We start from the raw sequence: 24160 nt of genomic DNA, 5'->3' as shown, positions 1-24160 counted from the left end.
TTTATTTTTAATACTGTATAATGTTCCATTACTGTTATAATAGTCTGAGCTATTCTCAGGAGGGTATAAAAAGATGTCATCAGTGTGTTATTCACGCTAAAAAAAAAGATGACAATTTACAAGACCAACTTTAATTAGTCTACTTTGAAATGTTTTATTGAATCAGTGTGAATGTTGATATTTGTGTGGGGGTGTGCGTGTGCGTGTGTGTGTGTGTTGGGGGGGGGCATTGTACAAATATACTAACAATGAAAATACAACGTGGGAACCCATCAAAAAGGGATTTAAAGCTGGTGGGTGGCAACTTGCAAGGCTTTAGGCTTAACGGGAAAGAGAGGAGAGAGGTGAGCGTTACCATACAAAGGGAGTAAATCCTATTACTGTATTAGTTTAATGTAATTTAATTACATTCCTGTGATTTCACTTTTCACATTGCTTTGTCATAACATCCCTAACAGATTCCTCAGACTTTCATTCCGCACATAACAGTCGACAGGCTTAAAATAACTTTGAAAAGACGCAGCTTGGGAAAGAGTTTAAAAGAAAAAAAATCCTGATATGAATTGACTGTTTAGAATTATTATTATTGTGTGAAATTGATTGTTAATGGCACCGCATCAAATAAAAACAGAGCAAGAATGAAGTTAGTATTAGGGGTGGGAAACCTGTGGGTACCTCACGATACGATACGATATGCGATACAAGGCTCACGATAACGATTATCTCACGATATGACGATACCGCGATTATCGATATATTGCTCAGGTCTTAAATCCACGATAATCTACGATAAAACTAATCATAAAAAAATAAAAATAAAAATAATAATTAATAATAATAATAAATAAAATAAAAAATAATCAAATGAATAATAAAAATAAATAATCAATAATCAATACATAGATAATAAAAAATCAAATTTTATTATAATAATAATAATAATAATAATAATATAAATATAATATATAATATATCAATATGAACATATATAAAAAAATAACAATAAAACTAAGCTCATGAGTCTTCTTTGCCTGAAGACTTCCGTCCATTTCCCCGCGACCCTTATGAGGTGCTCCCCCTAGTGGCCCGCCAAGTAATTGCTCGATAAGTCATGAACAATGGAGCCGTTATAGTGGCTGAATATTAACTACATATATCACGATACTTGCGCAGGCGTATCGATAATCCATCGGGAGACAAAGTATCACGATTTATCGTGATATCGATATATCGTCACACTCCTAGTTAGTATGCCATGCTAGTATCGCCACAATACTTTAAATGAATTGTATGCTTCCTGGGCTGAGCTGCTAGTACTGTTTCATACTGACAAGAACCAGTAAAGTGTAGTCACTTTATTAATACATGACAATAAACGTACATGCCATGTATGTTTATTGTGAAGAGGTTTAGGTGGACTTTAGATTTGAACGCTTTCCCAACTGCTGTTAGCTCCCTCTACCAATTTTGTTACAGAGCACTCATGTTGGCATTTTAAATGAAAAACAAACTACTAAACATGTAAAATTCTTCTGATATTTACAGTGGTGTCAAATACAGGTACATAAAGTAGTAAAAACCCTGTCGCAGTTTGGTCTTAGGCACAGGTGCTTTTACTCAACCAACAGGTAAACCAGCTGGCAATTTGTATTGGGCATTAATAGTCATATTCAATCAAAATAATGTCGTAAAAACTAAGTTGCAGGACCTTCTTAGCATCATGATGTTCAAAATCAGAACCACAATTTGGTCTTCATAAAAGCCACCACTGTATAATAAAGAAAAATATCATAGATCATCTCAGATCAAACCGTATTGGTTGTCATGAACTCCTGAAACCCCAGCCACAAAAAAGAAGAGCGCTCCACTGACCAAGAATACCGCACTCCCTTCAAGGTGCCTAATCTGGAGCAGATGCTGCATGAATGGCACAAGTCTGTTTTACAATTAGCGGGGTATTTTTGTTCTGCTGTTTTGTGATGTGCCAACCGTGACCCCAGGGGCTACGAGCTGACCAAAGATCTGTCTGTCAAGAAGAAGGCAGCATGGCGTGTTTGGCGCAGACCTCTGACACTGATATACTAGCTTCTGCGCACAGAGCTGTGACATCCATACACACGCATGCGTATGAAGCTACGCATTTAGCAAACCATATGCCACGGACAGAGAACATGTATCCAAAAAAAAAAAAAAAAAAAAAGGTCAAGGTTTTTGTAGAGATGCTCAGAGGGTGATTGGCAAGGACATCAGAGAGCTTTGAAATGCATAAGAAACACACTGTCCATCACTAAGAGCAAATTAAATGGAGTGTATGACCTGGCACTTTAGCTAGCCAAAGAAAACACCATAACTAAAGAGAGCTCCCACGGTGAACCATCAAAGTTGACTGATGCTGTGACCTTTCTCATCTCACTCATTATTATCTTAAATCATGTCATACATTACTTCCAGGAACACACGCGGTGTCTAGTTGTTGTTACATTTAAACTGATGAAATGCTAATCAAGCTTTAAAGCAGGGGTGTCCAAACAACGGCCCGGGGGCCAATTGCGGCCTGTCATCCATTTTTTAGTGGCCCGCGACATATGCTAAAAATGGCATTTGACTCAGTTCAAATAAAATAAAAACTAAAATGTTTGGAGATGGTCAAAGTAAGAAGGGAGGGTGTTGAAAATCACAGGTACTATTAAAGTTTATTTTAGTTAACTAAAACTAATGAAAAAACTAAAATTAAAAAAAACAATTTCATTAACAAAATAAAATAAAAACGAAGATGCTCTTTTAAAAACAGAAAAATAACTGAAACTACATTTTATGTTTACAAAACTAACTAAAATAAAACAAAATAAAAAATATTGCGCACAAGTAATACACATTAAAAAAAACAAAAAACTAAATCTAATACTGAAACTAACTAAACTAAAACTAAGCATTTATTAAAGAACTAAAACTAATAAAAAACTTACAGAACCACCCTGAAAACTAATTAAAACTAACGAAATAAAAAAACAAACAAACTCAAAACTAAATAAAAACTAAAATGAAAAATTCCAAAACTATAATAACCCTACTGCCATATTACAAATAAATTGGTTTATATACTGTAGCATTTTTCTAAATATGCAAAAACACAAATCAATTATTTTGTACAATTTTTAAGACACAATTTCTCTTCATAACATTATGTGGCCCTTGCATCCTTCGGATTTTATATATGTGGCCCTCAAATGAAAAAGTTTGGATACCCTTGCTTTAAAGTGTACTTTTTGAAATACAAAAGGAACCAGATACCACCTATAACATATTTTCAATTCAAGACGTCATTGAGAAGCATTGGTGCGTTTGTTTGATAGTGTCAAAAAGCTTCAAGCGGGGTTTGGTTTTGATGGTTAACATGCACATATCGAGTTGAATGCAAGAGCGTGGGCGGGGCACAGCCACCCTTCTATGTGCTGAGAATTGGAACCATTTTGGACACATTTGGCCAAAGGCTTTCACATCTGGCAGAAAAAGGCTGCACGTCTGTGTGTCGATCGTTCTAGCATCCATTAAATAGTTCAAATGAGAATACAGTATACTGTCTTGGTAGTTACTCCGAGTATAATGGTTATTAAAGATACAAGGACCAGATGAGGTGAAATACTGAGTAGATTTGCAGGTGAATATTTGAAAATGCTGTTGTGCTTTGTAACTTTAACTGTTTTAAATTTGTGTTGTCATGTAAACAAAAACAAACTGCTTTTATCAATTTCCAGATGTAGCGCAGGCTTTACTCTATAAATTTTGCTGCATGCTTTGTGGATTCTCTACAGGTTCTAATTTTCCCAAAGTGTCAATGTCAACTGAAGACCCTAATTTGCACATAGGTGTGAGTAAGAGTGCCCTAGTCATCCGGGTGGCAGTGCTCTGGAAAATGGAGCGACACGATGGAAAGCCCTTCTCAGCAGGCTCACTGATCAGCACAATGAGCAGACATGCTGATAATACAACCTGCGGTGGCTTGACCCTGTAACCTATCCGCCCAGCAGTGTCAGGATCTTGGTGAACAGAAACTTGCTGCTTAGGACCCCTTGCACAAATTCACTGATCTACTCGATATGCCAGTCAGACATGCTGAGGTGGTGTCCGGTTGCCGGGCAGCTCCGGGACGCATGATGATGATGCTTCTTGGGTTTCGCTTGACAGCGGCCAGCGTGTCGTAATCGTTTGCATCAATTATTCAATAGCAGACTTCGACTTTGTGGATGACTGTAGTTAAGTGTGACACCGCAGGATTCTCCGCATAATACTCGACAGCAAGAGTCATCACTTCTCTTCGTATCACGCAAAAATATGTTCAGACTTTTCAATGAAAGCAGAATTTGTTGTGACTATAATTACATTGTGGATTTTTACTTTCCCATAATTATTTCAACGAGCTGCAAGTATTTGAAGGTTTCGAAGTGGAAAGCGATACTTGTACTTCCCTTCTGGAAGAGGGTGTGTTGGACATCAGTCAGGACAGTTTAATCAAGGGATTTCCCGTGCGGCTTCTATACCATGAGGTTGCCCTGGTCCTGAGACGCGCTTGCGGAACAGTTTCAGGTTACAGTGAACCACCAAACAGCAACACATATGTATTCACGTATCATAATGTGAAGAAAGAAAAGTTCCGGGAATGCTGTCACAAAAGATCGATTTCAAAGCTACAAATTACAAAGTTTTCCCATTTGAAGTTAATCCCTCTGTTGTCAACCTCATTTTTCTTCAGGGGTTCTCCATCATTACAACCATCTTAACTCATTCACTCCCAAAGACGTATTTATACGTTTTTTTAGGTTTTCGTTTGCTAGAGTTTTTGTATGAAGGCTTTGATGCAGTTTCTGACCTGAAGTGGAAGCTTAAAGCGATGGTAGTTATTACAAAAAAAAGTTTCATTCATGAAACAGATGAAGCACACTTTTTTTTGTTTTTTGTAATAACTACTATCGCTTTAAGCGACCACTTCAGGCCAGAAACTGCATCAAAGCCTTCATACAAAAACTCTAGCAAACAAAAACCTAAAAAACTTATACGTTTTTGGGAGTGAATGAGTTAATGTTGTCCACCTCTTCAAAAATGTTTGCTTTGATGACCCGACCCACTTGAGGTTGAATTATTTACTGGACAGAAAGACCACATACACAGCTGTGGAGCCCTTTTCTCGCAGTATGCGGAAGAAGGTCTAATCTATTCAAAAAGGTCTCTATTCTTATACTGTCTTGGCCGCCCACCCACACAGGGACGACTCAGCCTACCTGATGGTCTTAACTGGTTTCAATAGGATATGTGCGCCAGAGTGCAGGAGGGAAAGCGCCAAGCCAGGGCAGGTCACTAGCATGTGTGACTACTCACCACAAATCACCATAAAAGACCCTGAACAAGAATAAATCGTTATCGTGCTAAAGACGTTTCAATATTGCCACTATTTCATGTAATTTTAAGGGAATATGCTATGTTGGGATATATAGGTCTTTTTTTTATTTATTTTTTATCATCTGTCATTGGGTTTTTGGTGAAATTTCATGTATCAAAAGTACTAGTTGTATTGGTATTGGTGACTACTCAATAGTTGAGTGCCCGACTGGGGGGGGAAAAAAAAAAAAAAAAAAGTATTCCTATATGGTATAGAACAGCTTAGAAGTAAGTGAGCCAGGATCACAGAAGAAATTATGTTCAACTGGAAATTCAATTTAGGAGCTTATACTGTGTTTTACAGCACAGTACGACACCAAACATTAAGGCATGTAAACATTGGAAAATGGTTATCCCTTGTGGTCATATGCTGGGTAGTTATTTGAGCTGAAACAAAACCAGGCAGTTGTCAAATGTCTTTTACCAAAAGTCTATCCTTAAAAGTGAAACCAAAAAATCTTAATGTCGTCTATTATTAGAGTACAGCGTGTATTTATGTAGCTCAAGTTGTGTTCATGGCTCAGAAACACCATCACGCCTTCTCTCTTTTGTTTCTTGGCTCATTTTATGTTTGAGCTGCGCTTAGCGATGCCACCAGCCCAACGTGTGTCGGACCTTTACCTCAGAAACCACCCACAGGCGGCGTGGCCGCGGCGAGCGTACCAAGTCAACTCACAAGCCCATAATTGCACTTTGCATGTCCTTTTTCCTCCTGGTATTTTTAGATCAGTCAATGTTCTCGCCATGCAGGGAAGAAATTAAGAGACATAATAAATGAGTAGAGCTAAAACATACATTGTTAAAACTTCCAGAGGTTTTTGCATTACACACCACACTTATTTTAGAGGGCTCTACCCCAAAACAGATTGGTGTTTATTTTTAGTGGCAAAAACCAAAAGCCTGCCATTAATCTATCCAAAAAGGAGGCGGGGTAGTTACGGAAATAAGGACGGCTAGGTGATGAATTGCAGTAGGGGTGTGAATTGCCTAGTACCTGACGATTCGATTCGTATCACGATTCACAGGTCACGATTCGATTCGATACCGATTAATCCCGATACGAATTTATAAGTCGATTGTTGCGATTTTTTTTCATTCAAATTTAGAAAATACTAATCAGTAAGCTTGTAGAGTGTAAGATTTATATGAAAATGTATTATTTATTTATCTGAAATTTCAGTCTTATAGAGGTTGTAATCTGTTTCATGTTTGAACAGAATTAAAATAAAATATTAAGGCTTAATGTTCCGTTCATATAACATTCTTCCATGCTCAAGGTGTGAATCCTAAAAAAAAAAAAAAAAAAAATAATCGATTCTGCCGATTATTGAATCGATTCGAGAATCGCGCGATGTAGTATCGCGATATATCGCCGAATCGATTTTTTTTTTAACACCCCTAAATTGCAGTCAAATTATGCTATTCCATGTAAGGAAATCTTGATGGGCTTAAAAGAACAAAAACGCATGAGGTCAGCCCTCAGGCTATTGTCGGAAGATACTTCACACTGGCCTTTCTCTCCTTCAGGGGCAAGCGCCTGTCAATCAAATATGCATTTTACTGTGAAAAAGAAAACAGAGAAAGAAGGCGAGAGTTTTCCCGAGGTATTGTCCACGCAGCTGTTCGCATGCTCCAAAGTTCCACCGAGTGCATCTCACATAGCTCCAAATAAAAGCAAGAATGTTTTCTACTAAAGAAACAGTGAGTAGAAAAGGATGTATGAAAAGGAAAGTGGTTCCAATTGGGTAGGAAGCAACGCGCGAGCAGTTTGAAAGCATTTTTTGGAGCACCGGCTGACTGATTAGCTTGTATGACACACAGTGATCGAGGCGGACAGAAAGACACTTTGAGGGGATTAAACAAGGTTGTGCTCGCCACGGCCTCGCAGACCAAAGGGCCAATTTGGAACGGGTATTACTTCATTGCATGTAACCGCTTGGGCCTTGGATGAAATGCTAATTGCATTTCAAAAGAGATCGAGCGACGGCGCAGAACAGAAGCCGTATTTTCTTTGAGGGCAAGCCGGACTTCACGTTTCACTGAGCAGCGCACAATTTTAAGGAGCGCACTTTTGTTCTCGCATGCTACTTTTGAGGTTTTGCCGGCATTACTGACATGGCCACAGTTTTCTTTTCTTTTTGTTCTACAACTTTTGGCAAGCGGGCCTCCACTCCAGAAGAATCCAAACTATACTATTCAGAAGGGCCTTTTTTTTCTTTCTCTGTTGTAAACAAGGACACGGCTGCACACACATTCACAGTACAGTAGGTGTCGAGGCGCCCCTTTCAAAAAGTGCCAGATGGCAGCAAAGAGGCTGGTCATTCTCTCAACTATTGATTTATTATCATAAAGGAGCAGTGTTGTCGACTTAATCCTGGTTTGTAACCTGCCTCGTGGATTCTGGTCCAATCAATTGCAAAATCATGAATATGACTATGAATATAAGGAGGATTAATACTGGATACTGGGTAATACAGCATAAATATTGTGGATTGGTATAATCTATCAAAAATTCATTGATTATTTGTTCATTTGGAATGTTGTCAATTGTGATTGGCATTGATTGTTAAGTATATTAATTGGGCCACTCTTGAGTCAGTGTTAACTACCTGGCAGTGTAAAGAACACGACTGCTCGATTCGATTCGTATCACGATTCATAGGTCACGATTCGATTCGATACCGATTAATCCCGATGCGAATTTATAAGTCGATTGTTGTGATTTTTTTTTTACTCAAATTTAGAAAATACTCATCAGTAAACTTGTACATGTACACTGTAAGATTTGTATGAAAATGTATTGTTTATTTATCTGAAACTTCAGTCTTATAACTGTGAGCCACTGTATTGAACAAACAGGTTGTAATCTTAATATTTCATATTGTAATATTTCATCTTTGAACATCATTGAAAGAAAATATTAAGGTTTAATGTTCAATTAATAACAGTCTTCCATGATTAAGGTGTGAAGCCTAACCCTTAGTAAGGCGTTTTGTTGAATAATTTTCCATCAAAATTGGATGTTTAAAAATCGATTCGGCCACCTGTTGAATCGATTCGAGAATTGCACGATGTAATATCGCAATATATTGCCGAATCGATTTTTTTTTAACACCCCTAGTTCCCATCCACCAATTTTTATCTGAATTTTCAAAAATTTCAAAAACAAACATGAATGGAAATGCTAGAAATTTTTTTTAAAAAAAGGCTGAAAACTCACTAAAAAGTTTGGAGTGGGTGGATTTTTCAGCATATCGGTAAAAGGAAAAACACATTTTGGCTATAGAATCAAGTTTTGCGAATGCACAATAACAGGACTGGATACCGCGCTGTACATTTGAACAGATATTACCTCAAATGTACATACTTTAGTCACAAAAAATGCTGGCAGACAATAATATAAAGTGTGATTGGTGGTGGGTGTGGTGGGGGGATGTTTGGCGAAGAAGTTTAAATATTTGTGGAATTAATAAAAGAAGTCAACGTTAATCTTTTGTTGACAGTCATCCGAGTGTCTAGTGGCATGAGTGTAAAATAATCCCGAATGCAAACAGGCGGAAGTCGCATGTTCGTTTTGCACATTTTCAAAAAATTCGCTCAAAATTGTGCACCAAACATTTAGATGGAAACCCCGTTGAACTTTAAATATTCCAACTAAGCTTCTTGCATTATTGGTGAATCCAAAGCATTCCGTTCTCGTCTAGCACCCCTGCAGTGCTTCACATAGACGGATGACCTCAATGTTTATTATCTTGAGATGCTTATCTCAAAAAGCTATAATCTACAATGGCAGGCATTAAGCAAAAAAAAAAGAAGAAAAAAGTAGATGAATGCATCTGAGACAAATACAACCACTCTTGTGTTCAACCACCCCCTCCAACTTTTGAAATTCTCCTGCCAAGACTAAATATACAACAATGAGGGACATCAAAGAATGAGAAAGGACATGTGCAACCCCCACTGTAGGCGTACACACAAAACACGCTCTATTTTCTAAGTTGCAACAAAAACTGTAAACCAGCAAAAAACTATACTTTCCATTATTTTACCGCATATTACTTAAAAGTAGGGGTGTGAATTGCCTAGTACCCGACGATTCGATTCGTATCCCGATTCACAGGTCACGATTCGATTCGATACCGATTAATCCCGATACGAATTTATAAGTCGATTGTTGCGATTTTTTTTCATTCAAATTTAGAAAATACTAATCAGTAAGCTTGGAGAGTGTAAGATTTATATGAAAATGTATTATTTATTTATCTGAAATTTCAGTCTTATAGAGGTTGTAATCTGTTTCATGTTTGAACAGCATTAAAATAAAATATTAAGGCTTAATGTTCCGTTCATATAACATTCTTCCATGCTCAAGGTGTGAATCCTAAAAAAAAAAAAAAAAAAAAAAAAAAAAATTCTGCCGATTATTGAATCGATTGTAGTATCGCGATATATCGCCGAATCGATTTTTTTTTAACACCCCTACTTAAAAGCTTTTCAAGTATTAAATTCGTGTGATATAAACCATCACAATTACTAAAATGGAGACGCTGGTATTCAAGAATTACCTTGTGTGACGTTATGACCATATCAACACCAATGATTCAAATTATGATGCCAATTAAAAATCATTCCACCCAACATTTTCTTGTGAGTTACTATGAGTCCAACAATATGTGTGTCGGTACATACGTTTGACTATTTGTAGACTTAGATGTGGTCATGTGCAAGGTTTAGCTTCAGCAAGCCTTCTAAACTGAACTAAATGGGTTTGGTCGGGACCACCAAAGAGACCTCAGGATTGTTGGCCATCACTCTTGGTCCACCACTTCCCTGTCCCTCTGCTCCAAGGTCAGCAACCGCTGAAACATGTCCACCATCAGGAAGCCTAAACGATTACAGGATTTACGGAAACATGGCATACAACATTGCCATTATACAACACTTAACTATGATTTTGATTTATAATGTGTCTGTTGCGTCAATCCGAAATAAACTTTTTCAGGGTTTCCAGCCCTCATGGTCCCCATTCACAGTCAATCAAAAACACTGAAGAAACATTTTGGGTTCCGTCAGAGTGACGCCCATTATGAAATGTCATCTGTCGCTGAAACAGCACAACTGAGCGTTTGTCAACTGAAGATACCAGTAGTGCGCAACCTTCTTCTAAAATTAAGTTCGTAAACCAAATTTTTCATAAAACTGGTCATTGTTGAACCAAAGTTCCATCCATTTTTTGAGCCACTTACTCCTCACAAGGGTCGCGGGGGAGCTGGAGCCTATCCCAGCTGGCTTCGGGCAGTCGGCGGGGGACACCCTGAACTGGTTGCCAGCCAATCGCAGGGCACACAGAGCGTTCAATTAACCTGCCAAACATGTCTTTGGGATGCGGGAGGAAAACCGGAGTACCCGGAGAAAACCCACGCAAGCACAGGGAGAACATGCAAACTCCACCCAGGAAGGCCGAAGCCCGGACCCGATCTCGAGTCCTCTGCACTGGGAGGCGGACGTGCGAACCAGTCAGCCACCGTGCCGCCATACCAAAGTTTCACTGTACCTTATTTTGTTCATTTTGTCTAGTCTTTAAAGATGATCGGCTTGATTGGATCTGCATTTTATGCAAAATCAGTGATCGGTTGTAATGTTATAATTTTCTGATCAATCAATGACGTTATTGGTCGGATCCACAAAATAAGAAATAACAGCAAACAAACTTCTCAGCATATATAGTTGGAATTCTTTTTCAATGTATTTTTTTTTTCATTATTTTTTTAATTGGGGCGCAGCCCAATTTCCATGGATTAAATGTTTATTAGCAATTTTTTTTTTTGTTTAAATAAATTTTTAGAGTTTAATTAGACTGTACAGGAAATAATAAGTTGTGATTTGATGATCGGCTTTTTTTTTTTTTTTACTTGGTATCGGCTCCAAAATCCTTACTGTGTAAATCCTATTTTAGGCACATACTTTCTTGGAAAATGGCAATTTGCTTTATTTTTGTTGACATAAATGCAGGTCTGTTGTTTTCTTTCCCATAATGGAGGATAATTGTGTTTTGATATTACTTCAATCAATACCGTCGAACATTGTGTCACTGCTTTATGAAACACTGGTATGTCCTTTTTTTTTTTCTTTTTTTTTTTATTTCATTTATTTTTCTTTTACGTTTTTGGGAGGTCTGCATTCAGTTTCATCCCCCCCCCCCCCCCCCCCCCAAAAAAAAAAAAAAAAAAAAAAAAAAAAAAAAATGGACATAAGTGTTTTTCACATAGCAGCAACAATATGATATTTGAGTGTGGGGGAAAAAGGGGGTGGGGGGTGGGGGGGGGCACCCTTCCATAGAAAGAAGATATTCGTTACATGTTAAATAATTCCCACTGGACACACACAAGACATCAAAAAGTATTGTATCTAAATGTTGTGTTCATTTCCCTCCATTGCCACACATTGGGAATGCAATCCCTCTCTCGTTGCATGCAATCATCCATCTTCGCCTGCCTCCTATGTGCAACACTTCTCATCAATGAGCATCCCCCACTAACGGCACCGACCCCCTTTTGTGCCGCTCGGCCATTAGGAGGCTGAGACAGAAGGAGGGCGAAGCAGGCAGTAAAACAGTTTCCTCCCCGTGAATCACATTCGGGCCCTCACACGGGCCACCGGGGTGGAGGGGGGGGGGCTAACCCCTTCCAGGCAATGACATAAACAAAAGGCCTGCAGCAAGAGAGGATCTCAGAGGTTGGATGTCGACAAAATGGATGGTATTAATTTGAGTAAACAAAAGCCTGCGATGCTTTGTGTTGAAACAATTGTCATTCTTTTTGCAGCAAGACGGTTGGGTGTGGAACAGGTGTAAGAGCTGAATGGATACAGAAGCAGCTCCCTCCCTTTCCTGCCCCGGTGCAAGACGGGATTAAACCGTGCTGAGGCAACAAAAGAGATTGGCCACAAAAGATGACATCATGTCATAGCAATGAGCGATGAGCTGGACAGATTTAATTACTGAAGGAACTGCATGCTCAAATGATGGAAATAATCAAGCTTTGGTTTGAGTAGAAAATCCACCAGAATGCATTTGAGTTCATTCCCTTCACAAGTGTGCCAAGATTACCTATAGCTCGAGTAGCCCTATAAGTTGGCAGGACTTTTTTTTTTTTTTTTTTTTTTAATGAAAGATGCCCCCCAAAACCCCCCTCCCACCCAGTTCTATCCGTGTGTGGATTCCTGTTTGATTTCAGCGAGCGAGGGGGGAAAGCCCACACAAAGAGTAGCAATCACACTGGAGATTCTGCATGTAACCATGGAAGCGTTTTGTCTCTGTCGTCAATGGGCTCGCCGGCCATTCATTCACTGATGGCGTTGAATCAATATTTAGGCTTTTCGGTGTTATTAGCTGCTATACGAGGAGGAGGAGACAATGACGAGGGGCAAGGGGGGCGTTTGGCACAGAAAAAGAAAATTAGCACCGTGTCACTTTTAATGGTGTTGTATAATATGTCCGCTCGATCTTGTCTGGCTTAATTGAGGAGTGACGACTATATATCTCCTCTTCATTAATGAACCACACTACCACTCTATAAGAAATACAAACTTGATATAGGTTAATCAATATTCACCAGGGGCGTAATCATACTTTTACAAGGAAATACAAGCTAAAACAACTTACCTGACCACTCCAAGTCCATGACTAATTATTGAGACGCCCTTATGACTGGGGAAAACATGGATAAATAGTAAATACTCCTATAATGGTGTTTTAAAGTCAGCTATCGCTTCCGATGAGGCGGCGGCTGCATCCAAAGTAACACGAGGTAGAGCGGACACTCCATCTAAATATCGGGTCAAAGTAACGGTTCCACTCTCCGTCTCCGCCGGTGTGCTGCGGCCATGTGAGTGACTGAGAGCCAGCCGGGAAAATGCGCACAAGGGAGCGCGCACGATGACCCGGTCCAAAGATTAGCTATAGCTGTTGCGCGTGCACGTCCAGCTCGTCTGGAGGTGGCTGAAGCTAATGAGACGCGATGTTAAATTTAATCCCCACCGGGTTCGTCTGTTCAAATGTGTTCGCTTTTTGGAGGCCGATGGCGCCACCTTGTGAGCCAAAGCGGACTCGTTCGTCAAGACATTCCACTTTAACCATGCATGCATGTAACTATAAGGTGCCATTGAGACTGACCCATTCTACCCAGAAATTGAGATTTTCTATAGAACTTCATATTTATTTGAGATGCTATGCTGTTTGAAATGCATTTTAAAATATAAATTAACTAAGCAGACAACAGTCAAACACCTTTAGCTTGCTTTTGCTGACAGGGTGCACAATATTATGACAGGGTGCAATAATTTCGTTTTATTTAATACGCAAATAATAGACCTCGATTTAAGAAGATGATTTGTTAAGTAAGCTGAATATATTTCAAATTACCGAAAGGTTTTTATGTCAATTGATATTTCACTATACGGCGAGTGGACATGTTAAATCTTCAATATATATATTCTGAAACTTACCACTGTTTCAGCCACCAGTAAAGCAAAAAATGCTGATTGTAATATTACTGAAAACAAGCAAAATGTTAACTTTTGTTTAATCTAGTGGGGGCAAATTGAACATAGTGAGAGAGAGAGAGAGAGAGAGAGAGAGAGAGAGAGAGAGAGAGAGAGAGAGAGAGAGAGAGAGAGAGAGAGAGAGAGAGAGAGAGAGAGAGAGAGAACTTCGATATTGCTTTAAATATAGGAAATCAAAAACTACTGAAATAATGTTCAATTAAAATGCATTGCACATAATTATATAAAAATGTACGTGTATAGATGTTTTAAAACAAACTTTTTTTTAGACTGCAAACATATTGTACCTACTTAAAAATAAACTGTACTTGGTCAGAGAGATTCTACCAATTTGAGAATGTGCAGTCCATATTTAACGATAGATAAAATTTTCCTACCTGCGCTCTTGACGAAATCCCATCACGGCTTCCTCTTTCGCCACATCTCGCGATAGTTCGGGCACCTCTGACGCACCCGACGTCATGACGTCATGTTTGTGTTGACGTGGCCGTGAGAGGCGACAGCGGTAGCCGCTGAACGGTAGCAAGAATGTGTCGAAGCTCTGCAAGGAGAAGGTGAGATTGAGGATTACCACCCGTAATCATGGATTTGACTGACTGAACGCTGTTCACTTATTAAGGTAAACGTACTTGTTTACATTCTCCGGAAGCGTCATGGTAAACTAGATCGCTGATCGATTAAATTGTGGTAACCAACTAGTAGCCTGGCGATAGTAGCAGCTTGTTAGCATTAGCGTAATCTGTGCAGATATAGTTTGCGTTATTTATTTTTAGTTGAGCTTTAAGTTAGGTGTTATTTTAATCACAGGATAAGCGTTACAATTGATGTGCATTAGCTCTTACAACCGGCGCATGTTTAGGTTGCAAAACTAGCGTGATTAGTGTTTTTATGTTCGCAACCTTGTTCCGCGAGTTGTATTTATATATTTTTTTGGTCAAATCTCACATGTCTGTGTTAGACCAAAAAGTAACGCGGTGTATCATAAACATCCACATTGACACACACTGGGAATGATTATCTGACGTGTTACGTAAGCAGAAAGGCCCTCACGAATGTACCTTATCATCTTCTATATGACGTTTGACTTCATCAAAGGCACTATTCAAATGCACGTTAAGTTCATGTTATGTATTGTCGTTAACAATTATCGTACGTTTCTTTTCCCCACTGCAGTGAAAATGACTAGTCGAGGCCAGCACTATGGCTTCCAGTCGGCCACCGTGGTTCAACCCGCAAATGGAGGTCATACCTACCTGTTTGGGACCACCAGTTCGGAGAACGAACAGTCGGAGGAGGACGGCGAGAGCTACGAGCTGCGGCCGCGTGGCAGGGAGAGGAACCGCAGGAGCACGTCCAGGGAGCGGATGGATGACATAGTCTACTTGACCAGAGACATTCAGGAGGGGGACACCCTAAACAGCATTGCCTTGCAGTACCACTGTTCAGTAAGTTCGCGCTCACACTTTGAAAGGGGCCTGGGAGAATCACATTAACTGTCATGAAGTCCCCCATTGAATCATTGCAATTTTTTTTGGGGGCAAGTTGTCAGTCTTCAAGTCACAAATTGTAACAAACCAATTATACTAAGTGCTGGATGTGGTCCAATGTTTTCCTTTGTTACTGCACGTGGAGCATAAGAAAACAATTGTATATGTTTTATGAGGCAGCTAACAAAGCGATCACAATACACTGTTAAGAACTGATATTCTAAAAAGTACACCTCAAGTTCCAGTTGAAGGGCGTTAGCTTGATGAGCCGCCCGTATAACCACATATTTGTCAGACATTTATTAGTCAACAGCCATCTGTTTACTCCCTGTTGTCGTGTCACGATGCAGTCATACTTGACTGATTTATTGGCTCAAGGCTGCATCCGTTTACACCTTTACTGAACCACACCACTTTATTTGGAATGCCAGCAAGGTCACCTAGAAAACAATTAGGATTAAAAATAAATGGGTGAAACAAATTAATGTTGAATAAGAGCGTTAAAAGAGAAATATACGAAGCAAGTATCAATGGATCTTGTCTCTATTTTTAGGTGGCCGATTTAAAGCGCACAAACAACCTCCTGACAGAGCAAGACTTTTTCGCCCTGCGCTTGGTCAAGATCCCCGTCAAGCGCTTCAGCATGCTGACTGAAACTCATAACACTGGACCCCTGAAACCGGCGTCCCCCGCCGAATCCCGCCGGCCGACCCAGATCTCGCCCAGCGCCGCCCTGCCCGTCGAGTCGTCCACGGACTCATCCTCTTCCGTGGACAGCGTGGAAGGCTTCCTCATGGAGAAAGACAAGGACATCGAGCAGCTGGTCAAATCCACGGGGCCGTCCAGGAGCAGCCTCAACGAGGTCGTGTCCTCGTTGACGCTACAGCCCTTGCCGGGAAAAGTGGAGTACAAAGCGACGGCCAAAAAGGACCCTTACTACGGAGCGGACTGGGGCATGAGGTGGTGGACGGCGGTGGTCATCATGCTGGTGGTCGGCATCATCACGCCAGTCTTCTACCTACTGTACTATGAAGTTCTGATGAAGGCTGAAGTCAGCCATCACGGGACGCCCGCGCACGGCGCCGGCCACGCGCTTCACACGCATGACCACGACCACGTTCATTTCGAGAGGAGTCACGCAGGTGCCGGACCCCCGCAAAATGCAGGAGATGTGCCTCATGAAGCCCCACAAGGACTCAGAGTGGACAGTGCACAACACGGGAAGACATGACGAAAGATGTTTTTAAATCACTGCAGGATTCATCAATGCAATTTTGAGAGAGGGAATGTCACTTTTAAAGTGGGAATACGTTGAACTGATCTGGAGTTACGTTTCCACTCATCCATGCTGCTGCTTTTATGTGAAGCCACACACATTTTCCTGTGGCAAATATGGACAATACATTTCCATGATACTGATCGGCCTGTACCCCAAAAAAGGTTTAATTTTGCTTTTTTTTGTTTTTTTTGTTAACAATTTAAAGCAGTTCTCAAGTCTCTTCAAGGGATACTTGACTCATTGAGCCATTTTCAGCATTAAAAAGTTAATATTTTGCCCAGAATGACTTTGATAACTTCATTATTTTTCATGTACAATTAATACCTTAAAAAAAATGTTTCCAATTGCTGTCAACTGAAGATGTCATCACCTGTGCTGAGGAAGTAGGTAATGACCAATCATGGTTCTCCTGTTTTCTGGGTTTAGTCAGCAAACTGAACCGTGATTGGTTGTTACCTACTTCCTCAGCACAGGTGATGTCATCTTCAGTTGACAGCAAGTGGACAAATTAGTTTTTAAAGAAATAATAATTGTACATGTTATGAAATTCATTCTGGACAGAATATTAACTTTTTAATATGAAAATGCCGTAATGAGTCAATTATCCCTTTAATGTCTGACATGCTTTAGTCGAAACACCTCAAAGATGAATAATTATAACACACACCTAGTTCTTGTTTTGCTGAAATTAGCCTGTTTGAAGGGTGCGGTCTGCATATACAGCTGAGCCAAAGGCGATTCCTGCTTTTGTTCATATGATGACCAGGGGCGGAGCCTGAGCCTTGCGACGAGCGTGGCATTTACTTGTGAGGGCAGATCCCCGAGTGTAGCAACAAAAAAAAGGGAGCGACTGTCAAGATAAAAGTATTTTCACTCAGAGGCAGATCATCATAATTGTGTGATTGTGGCACATGGACACCACAGTTTGTGACTCGACGCAGCTCTACTTACCATTTGGCTTAGCAGAGGGGTGATAGTGCCTCTCTGCATCAACCATTTGTGTGTAGGCAGTTATTACCAGTATTTAAATTTCATAACAGCTCCAAAGATCCAATGATTTGGTTCTATCCAAACCATAACGTTTTCTTCTTTTAAAGGGAAAGTCGAGCTACAGTTGTTGAATTAAAATAATTGTTCACATTTAGATTTTAATTAATATATATCAGGACTATTGACCTTTTTTGTACACTATTAGTATTCAAAGTCTTGAATTACTTTTCTGGGTTCTCTTCACCTTTTTAGATGATGGTAAAGCAGCTCAGTGGAAAAATTCAGAGTTGCACAGAATTCCCGAATTAATAGTACTTTTTTTTTTTTTTTTTTTGCTCAAGCCCTTTTACTTCACGTGTGTAGATTTTGGAGAAAAGCATGTGCCTTTCAACCTGTGTAAATTGTGCTTATAGGCTGGAGAATAAAATAAATATATTTTCAAATGTTGCCAGCGTGCATACAGTTTGGCATTTCTTATTTACACAGCTCTTGAAAGTATTTTTTACATGATTGTAAACAAAAGTTTCACTCGGGATCCATAATGAAAAGTAATAAGTTGAGTCAATATGTTGCTTCGCCATCCATGTTGTCATCGCTGCCGGCACCAAAGTCTTCACCGTTGTCAAAGTAGCTCTCAATGTAGTCGTTGTCCTACAAAAATAATACAATTTTAATTTGTTCTATTTTGACATAGGAATCTCCATTGCAACATTTACAAATAACTTGCCTCGACTTCCTCTTCCTCATATACCTCCTCTTCGATATCCTCCTCATCTTCATTTTCTTTTTTCTCTTTGTTCTCTTCATCTGATTTGTCACCGTCATCTTTCTTTTCCAGCTCCTGATGTGTGAACAACAACATGCAACATATGCAGATGCACAACAGGAAGCAAATCGACATTCTCTCAAAACAAAATACACAAGACCACTCACGTTTAATTTGGTCAAAACATCATTTGCAGATTTGCTGGACAGCTTCACTTTTTTCTTCTTTGGGCCTGTTAGATTTAGCCAAGTAGTCTTTAACACCAAAATTCTTATACATTCTGGCCAAGTTTTAGAAAAAAGTTATTTGTTGAATGGGTATCATTTAGCTGGAAATGACACAAAAAGTGGGAAATAACTAAACATTAAAATATCAATACATTCACACCACATTTAAACACAGAAAATGTGATTGACTTACAATGTACTGCATGTACAATAAAAATTGTACCTAAGCAAATGTTACAAAAAAAAACAAATACAAAATAACTTGAAAAAGTTAAATACTGTACATGTACTGTGATTCTTGTGCGTACCACTAGAGGGAGCCTACTGACCACAGTGAGAGTGATATGCAAAAAAAAAAAAAGTTCAAAGTTATTCAAAATCTGTCATCACTATCTCTAATACAACTTTACAAAAATGGGTTGTAATTTCCAGCCATAAAATAACCATTCATCAAATTTGCTTAATTCAAAATAGCAATATTTATTTATACTGTAAAATACTGTACCTGCTTTCACCTTGGTTTTCTTCTGTGGCATCAATTCTTTTGGGAACACATTCCAATCTTAAAAAATGAGACATATACAGATTATTAATATCAATAGTTGTATTCCTTCAATAGGTTTACAAAAAAAAAAATACCTGGCGTCCATTCGTCATCATCTATCTGTTTCTGCTTCAAGTATCTCTGTGTGTATTTCTCCACATCTGTTGAGTAAACAATAGTGTTGTTCCGATACCGTTTTCTGGCTCCCGATACCGATACCCAGCTTTGCAGTATCGGCCGATACCATACCGATACTTAAGATTTTTTTTTTTTTCCTCAACATGAAAAAGCTGTCCTGCCATTGGTTCAGAGCATTCAAGGGCCAAAATAGGATATCTTAGATCGGTATGCAGTGAACATGTCACATACCAGTGAATGTCGTGCACCAGCAAGACACAAGATGCTGCATCCAAAGTCCTATATTAGCGTTGGAATTAATGGTATCGGCATGTTACTTGTGAGTAGTCACCGATACCGATACCACTGTTTTAATGCAGTATCGGCACCTCTGCCGATACCAGTATCGGTATCGGAACAACACTAGTAAACAAGACATGCTCAGTTATTTAACACAAAAAGCAACACTGAATCCATAATTATTTGTTGACAAATGAATGTATTATGATAAATTAATCTCCATTTTCAAAACTACCTCTATCTGGCCCTCACATAAGGTTTATTAAACGACCCACTTTCTGAGGGCCTCATCGTCTTTCTCTGCAGCAGCCAATTTTCTAGTAGGATCCCTTCTGTCCAGAGTCCGGTTTCAAAAGCACTCACCTGCCTTATTGGACTGGAATTTGATGTTGTGAGGCATCCGCTGCATAGCTCCCCTCATCTCCTGTTTGAGAGCCAGCATGTAGTCCTCATCCTCGCCGACCTTTAGGGGGACTGGCTTGAAGTCTGTGGGCTGGAAAGAGAAATATCAGAGACGCTATTGCATGGTCAATGTATAAGGTGATAGGTCTTCAGTTCTTGTTGATATGTCAATCTACACAGAAGATATACAATAAAACATGCTTGACTTTTCATTTTGACATCGTAGGGCTAACCATCATTTTTGTGTGTCTTACTGGAAAGAGTGGACTGGGCCCCACCCTGGCTTCTGGCATGTTGCCCCTGCCAACTCCCAGTGCGTCAATGTTGAAGGTGAACGCAGCCACCCCACGCCCCTTCCCCGCCATGGCCGCAAACCACCTCTAAACCTACAACATACACGCTGTATTACGTCATCCTGTTGGTCACATGCTCATGCTCCTCTTTTTTTATTTATCTTTTATTTATTTTTTTATTATTATTATTAAATCCACTCACTCACACACACGCCTACTTCACGTAAGCCGCATGGGTCTCCCAGGCGGAGGAGCGAACCCACGCCAACCGGCACCGAAGGCAGGTGACGGTTCCACTCCTCCACCTGGAGCCCTGCTCATGCTCCTCCAACACAGTAAAAATGGTCATACTTACGAAAGCGGACGTTAAAGTGTTTTCGGGATAACCCACAAGTACACGGCCTTACATTTTAACAACCTAGCGTGTCATACGTGTCTACATTACGTACGGTGGTCAGCTTTGCTAGCACACTAGTCACTGTCCACATGTGGGTTGCCTGGCTTTATAACCCTCCGTCCCTTACGTGACGTTACGCTTAATTTTCAGCCAATGATCGCCAGCGTGAGGATTTTTCCTCTTCCGCATTTTCGTCCAATCACAGCCGCTCTCCTCCTCCACGGGTGTGTCAGCGGCCGTAGCTTTAACATCAATGAAAACATATCCGCTCTGCCCTGAAGCTAGCAGCTCCACGGCCACAAAATCAACCTGACAGCTCGATTAGCGCCTCATCCACGCGTGAAACGTGCATGAATCGGGATGTCCGCGGCCGACTGGTACGCTCACAAGTCGCTCGGAGACGGACTCTACTGGATCCAGGAACGATTCTACCAGTCGCAGAACCGGGCTAACATATGGCTGCTGCGCGGCTCCCACCAGGACGTGGTGATCGACACGGGACTCGGCTTGAGGAGCCTGCCGGACTACATCGACGCCATGGGGCTGCTGGGCAAGGACCCGCAGCGGAAGAACCCGCTGCTGGCCATCGCCACCCACGCCCACTTCGACCACTCGGGCGGCCTGCATCAGTTCCAACAGGTGGGCGTCCACAGCGCCGAGGTGGAGGCGCTGGCCAACGGGGACAACTACGAGACGGTCACCTGGCTCAGTGACAGGGAGATAGCAGAGGCTCCCAGTCCCGGGTGGAGGGCCAGCCACTATAAAGTCAAGGCTGTGCAGCCCACGCACATCTTGCAAGAGGGTAAGAAGACGTGGTCTCGATCAGTGCATGGGGATCCTCATTGGATCCGGTCCAGGTCCTCAGTGATGTGGAAAAAGCCTTTCTTTAAAAGCATCACGGTCGATCACGATGCTATTAAATGTTTAAGAGGTGCACAGTAACGCGTGCACAAGCAGGGAAGAGTGTCTTCACTCCTGTTGGCAGAAATATGGAATAAACAGTATCCGTTCCTGTGAAGGCTTCTTTGGTGTACAGGTGAAAAGAGGCCACCCAAGACGGGTCTTTTTTTTTTCAAGGAAGTTCACACACTCCCACCGACAGGTTCTGCTGTGCCAGACTGCTGCAGTGCAGCTGGACTGTTCCCTGCTTGGTGTGTGTATGACTCATACTTAAAATATGTTACATCTTACATTTTTTCAGGGTCCATGATTAGAAGGAAGACATTTGGAAAAATACCTGCACAAAAAAAATATTTGGCAATATTTGTATTTGGAACTGGGGATGTTGTCAGTATTTTATATAATACAACAAAAATGTTAATTTTACTCAAACGTAAATGTAAATAGCAAAACCAGAGAATGTCATCATTGTTTAGTGACCAAGAAACACTCAACCATTCTGCATTCTGTGTGCAGGTGACGTCATCAACCTCGGCGACAGGCAGCTGACGGTGCTTCACATGCCGGGCCACTCGCGGGGCAGCATCTGCCTGCACGACGGCGACAACAAGCTGCTGTTCAGCGGCGACGTGGTGTACGACGGCGCCATGATCGACTGGCTGCCCTACAGCCACGTCAGCGACTACATCGGCAGCTGCGAGCGCCTGGTGGGCCTGGTGGACAGCGAACAGGTACAGATACATTGGACAGGGATGCTTTTGATACCAAATACCACCTAAAAATGTACCAGCATAAAAAAAAATTCAAAACATCATTGGACACGTAATTAGCTAAATTATTCTTTGAACTCTGTTGCTAGCCAAAACAGCAGCACCTGTCGACATTCTGTCAGACCAATTAAATTGTGGAGACTTATTACAGTATTCTAAAAGTTATTGTAAAACGGCAGATTTTAGAGAGGCCTTCTATTGGGGGCAGCCGAAGGCACACCTGTGCAAAAATCAGGACGTTAATCAGTATCTTGACATCCCACAATGTTTCTCAACAGAGGAGCGCTCACCAACATATTTGGACAGATTTCTGAACATTTGAAAAATGGACTGAAAAAGCAAGTGTTGTGATTCAATTTTTAGCAATTGTTTAGCCCTTTTCACACTGCACTTGCTCATTCCGATAGTCATAATGGAATGCAAAATGACGATTTTCCAACGTGCCCATATTTGGAAGTACCAATGTAGCAGCCTACCAGGAAGTAGTGTTAATTTCGTCAACAAAAACTACACAAAAAGAATTTCAACACACATTTTTCACCGGACTATAACTAGACTAGGCTAAAATCTTCATTAATAAACAATAACTGGGACTTAATCAATATGCATTTCCGTCTACTAATGAAGATGTGATCAATAAAAACTGGATTAAAATCTATGAGCATTTTAGTTCATGAGCAAAAACGAGACAAAAATTATTTGATTTTGTAAAATCTTGTCACTGCTAATCTGTCACATGTAAATAAGTCCACCAAAATAACTCTAAATCACTCCGCCATCTCCTCTCCAGTGAGTTCAACAACGGCCCTGCTAAATGCAGTGTGAAAAGGGCTTGATTGAACATGACTTCACACTACATGTAGCATTTCCATTTAAATGGCCGACCCAAAACCTGCCGACGTCCTTGTCTGTCCGAGCAGGTGGATCAAGTCCTGCCGGGACACTACAACACCTTCGGCGCCAAACGCCTCCACCGCATCGCCAGCTCGTACATCAGCAGAGCGGGAACGTGCCCGGCCAAGTTGTCCACTTGGGCGTGGAGGACGGTGGCCGGCGTAGCACTCAGGGTGTCCCACCCAAGCGGCGGCTGCTGATTGGTCCGACTAGGATAGCACGCGCACATGCACAGAACAAGTATCGAAATGAAATGTAATTGTTGCCAAACTTTCTGTATGTTGCCATTTGATGACATGAGAATGAATTGTACTGATCAATGTGATTCTATGATATTCTAAAGATGTATTGCCTGGGGTTAATAATATACAGTAACTTGATGTGTTTTTTTTTTTTTTAAATATATATATGTATGCATTGCACATGTGAAGTTATAATAGCACAAGCATTGAGGTTTTGAAGCAGAGTCAAGATGGCCGTAGTATTTGTCTATGCACAAAATCTGCATCTACTACCTCCCAAGTTTGTAACAGTGCTTTGTACGATCTGCATATTTAAAGGCTGGGCTCCTTACTTACAACACTGACAATAAAGCCTCCGTCCTACCGTTTTTCATCTTTTACATACTTCTCATCTGCACAAGAGACGTCGCCTCCCCAGAGGCTTTGCTGCCAGACAAGAATTAGGAACCATACTATAGTATTAGCATTCATCTTACTGGTTTTGCAGCTAAACGTGTGCGTTATTATTCGGGATGGGCGTCATAATCTTTTGATTGTAAGAATTCTGTCAATTGAAT

General features: G+C 40.6%; 4 protein-coding genes across 7 annotated transcripts in view; 2 read left to right on the top strand and 2 right to left on the bottom strand.

Annotated features, from left to right (window-relative positions):
• The window catches only part of adgrv1 (adhesion G protein-coupled receptor V1), a 107268-nt gene extending 93846 nt beyond the window's left edge, over positions 1-13422 (bottom strand). For all 3 annotated transcript variants that reach the window (XM_077520624.1, XM_077520625.1, XM_077520626.1), the window contains exon 1: positions 13097-13422. In XM_077520624.1, the coding sequence (XP_077376750.1) occupies positions 13097-13115 (19 nt within the window). In that variant the 5' untranslated portion in view covers positions 13116-13422. The remainder of the gene's footprint in view (positions 1-13096) is intronic.
• A 1004-nt stretch (positions 13423-14426) lies between these two features.
• lysmd3 (LysM, putative peptidoglycan-binding, domain containing 3) lies at positions 14427-18198 on the top strand. 2 transcript variants are annotated; one of them, XM_077520628.1, is made up of 3 exons: positions 14427-14614; positions 15169-15440; positions 16036-18198. In XM_077520628.1, exons 2-3 carry the CDS (start codon positions 15174-15176, stop codon positions 16711-16713), a joined length of 945 nt encoding a protein of 314 aa, XP_077376754.1. In that variant the 5' UTR covers positions 14427-14614; positions 15169-15173; the 3' UTR covers positions 16714-18198. The 2 variants fall into 2 exon arrangements, with proteins under 2 accessions (XP_077376754.1, XP_077376755.1); XM_077520629.1 differs by having other exon boundaries at positions 14439-14549.
• polr3g (polymerase (RNA) III (DNA directed) polypeptide G) lies at positions 18064-21411 on the bottom strand. Its single transcript, XM_077520631.1, has 8 exons — positions 20756-21411; positions 20362-20493; positions 20069-20198; positions 19384-19449; positions 19250-19306; positions 18685-18749; positions 18479-18592; positions 18064-18402 (listed from the first exon to the last, which is right to left on the bottom strand). Exons 2-8 carry the CDS (start codon positions 20470-20472, stop codon positions 18313-18315), a joined length of 633 nt encoding a protein of 210 aa, XP_077376757.1. The 5' UTR covers positions 20473-20493; positions 20756-21411; the 3' UTR covers positions 18064-18312.
• On the top strand, positions 20950-23971 carry mblac2 (metallo-beta-lactamase domain containing 2). Its single transcript, XM_077520630.1, has 3 exons — positions 20950-21599; positions 22214-22428; positions 23388-23971. The coding sequence occupies exons 1-3, from the start codon at positions 21158-21160 to the stop codon at positions 23559-23561; spliced, it is 831 nt and encodes a 276-aa protein (XP_077376756.1). The 5' UTR covers positions 20950-21157; the 3' UTR covers positions 23562-23971.
• The last annotated feature ends 189 nt before the right edge of the window (positions 23972-24160 follow it).

The sequence above is a fragment of the Festucalex cinctus genome, chromosome 5, assembly GCF_051991245.1.
Source record: "Festucalex cinctus isolate MCC-2025b chromosome 5, RoL_Fcin_1.0, whole genome shotgun sequence".
In the NCBI taxonomy this organism is placed as follows: Eukaryota; Metazoa; Chordata; class Actinopteri; order Syngnathiformes; family Syngnathidae; genus Festucalex; species Festucalex cinctus.
This window is presented reverse-complemented; position numbering and strand designations above follow the sequence as displayed.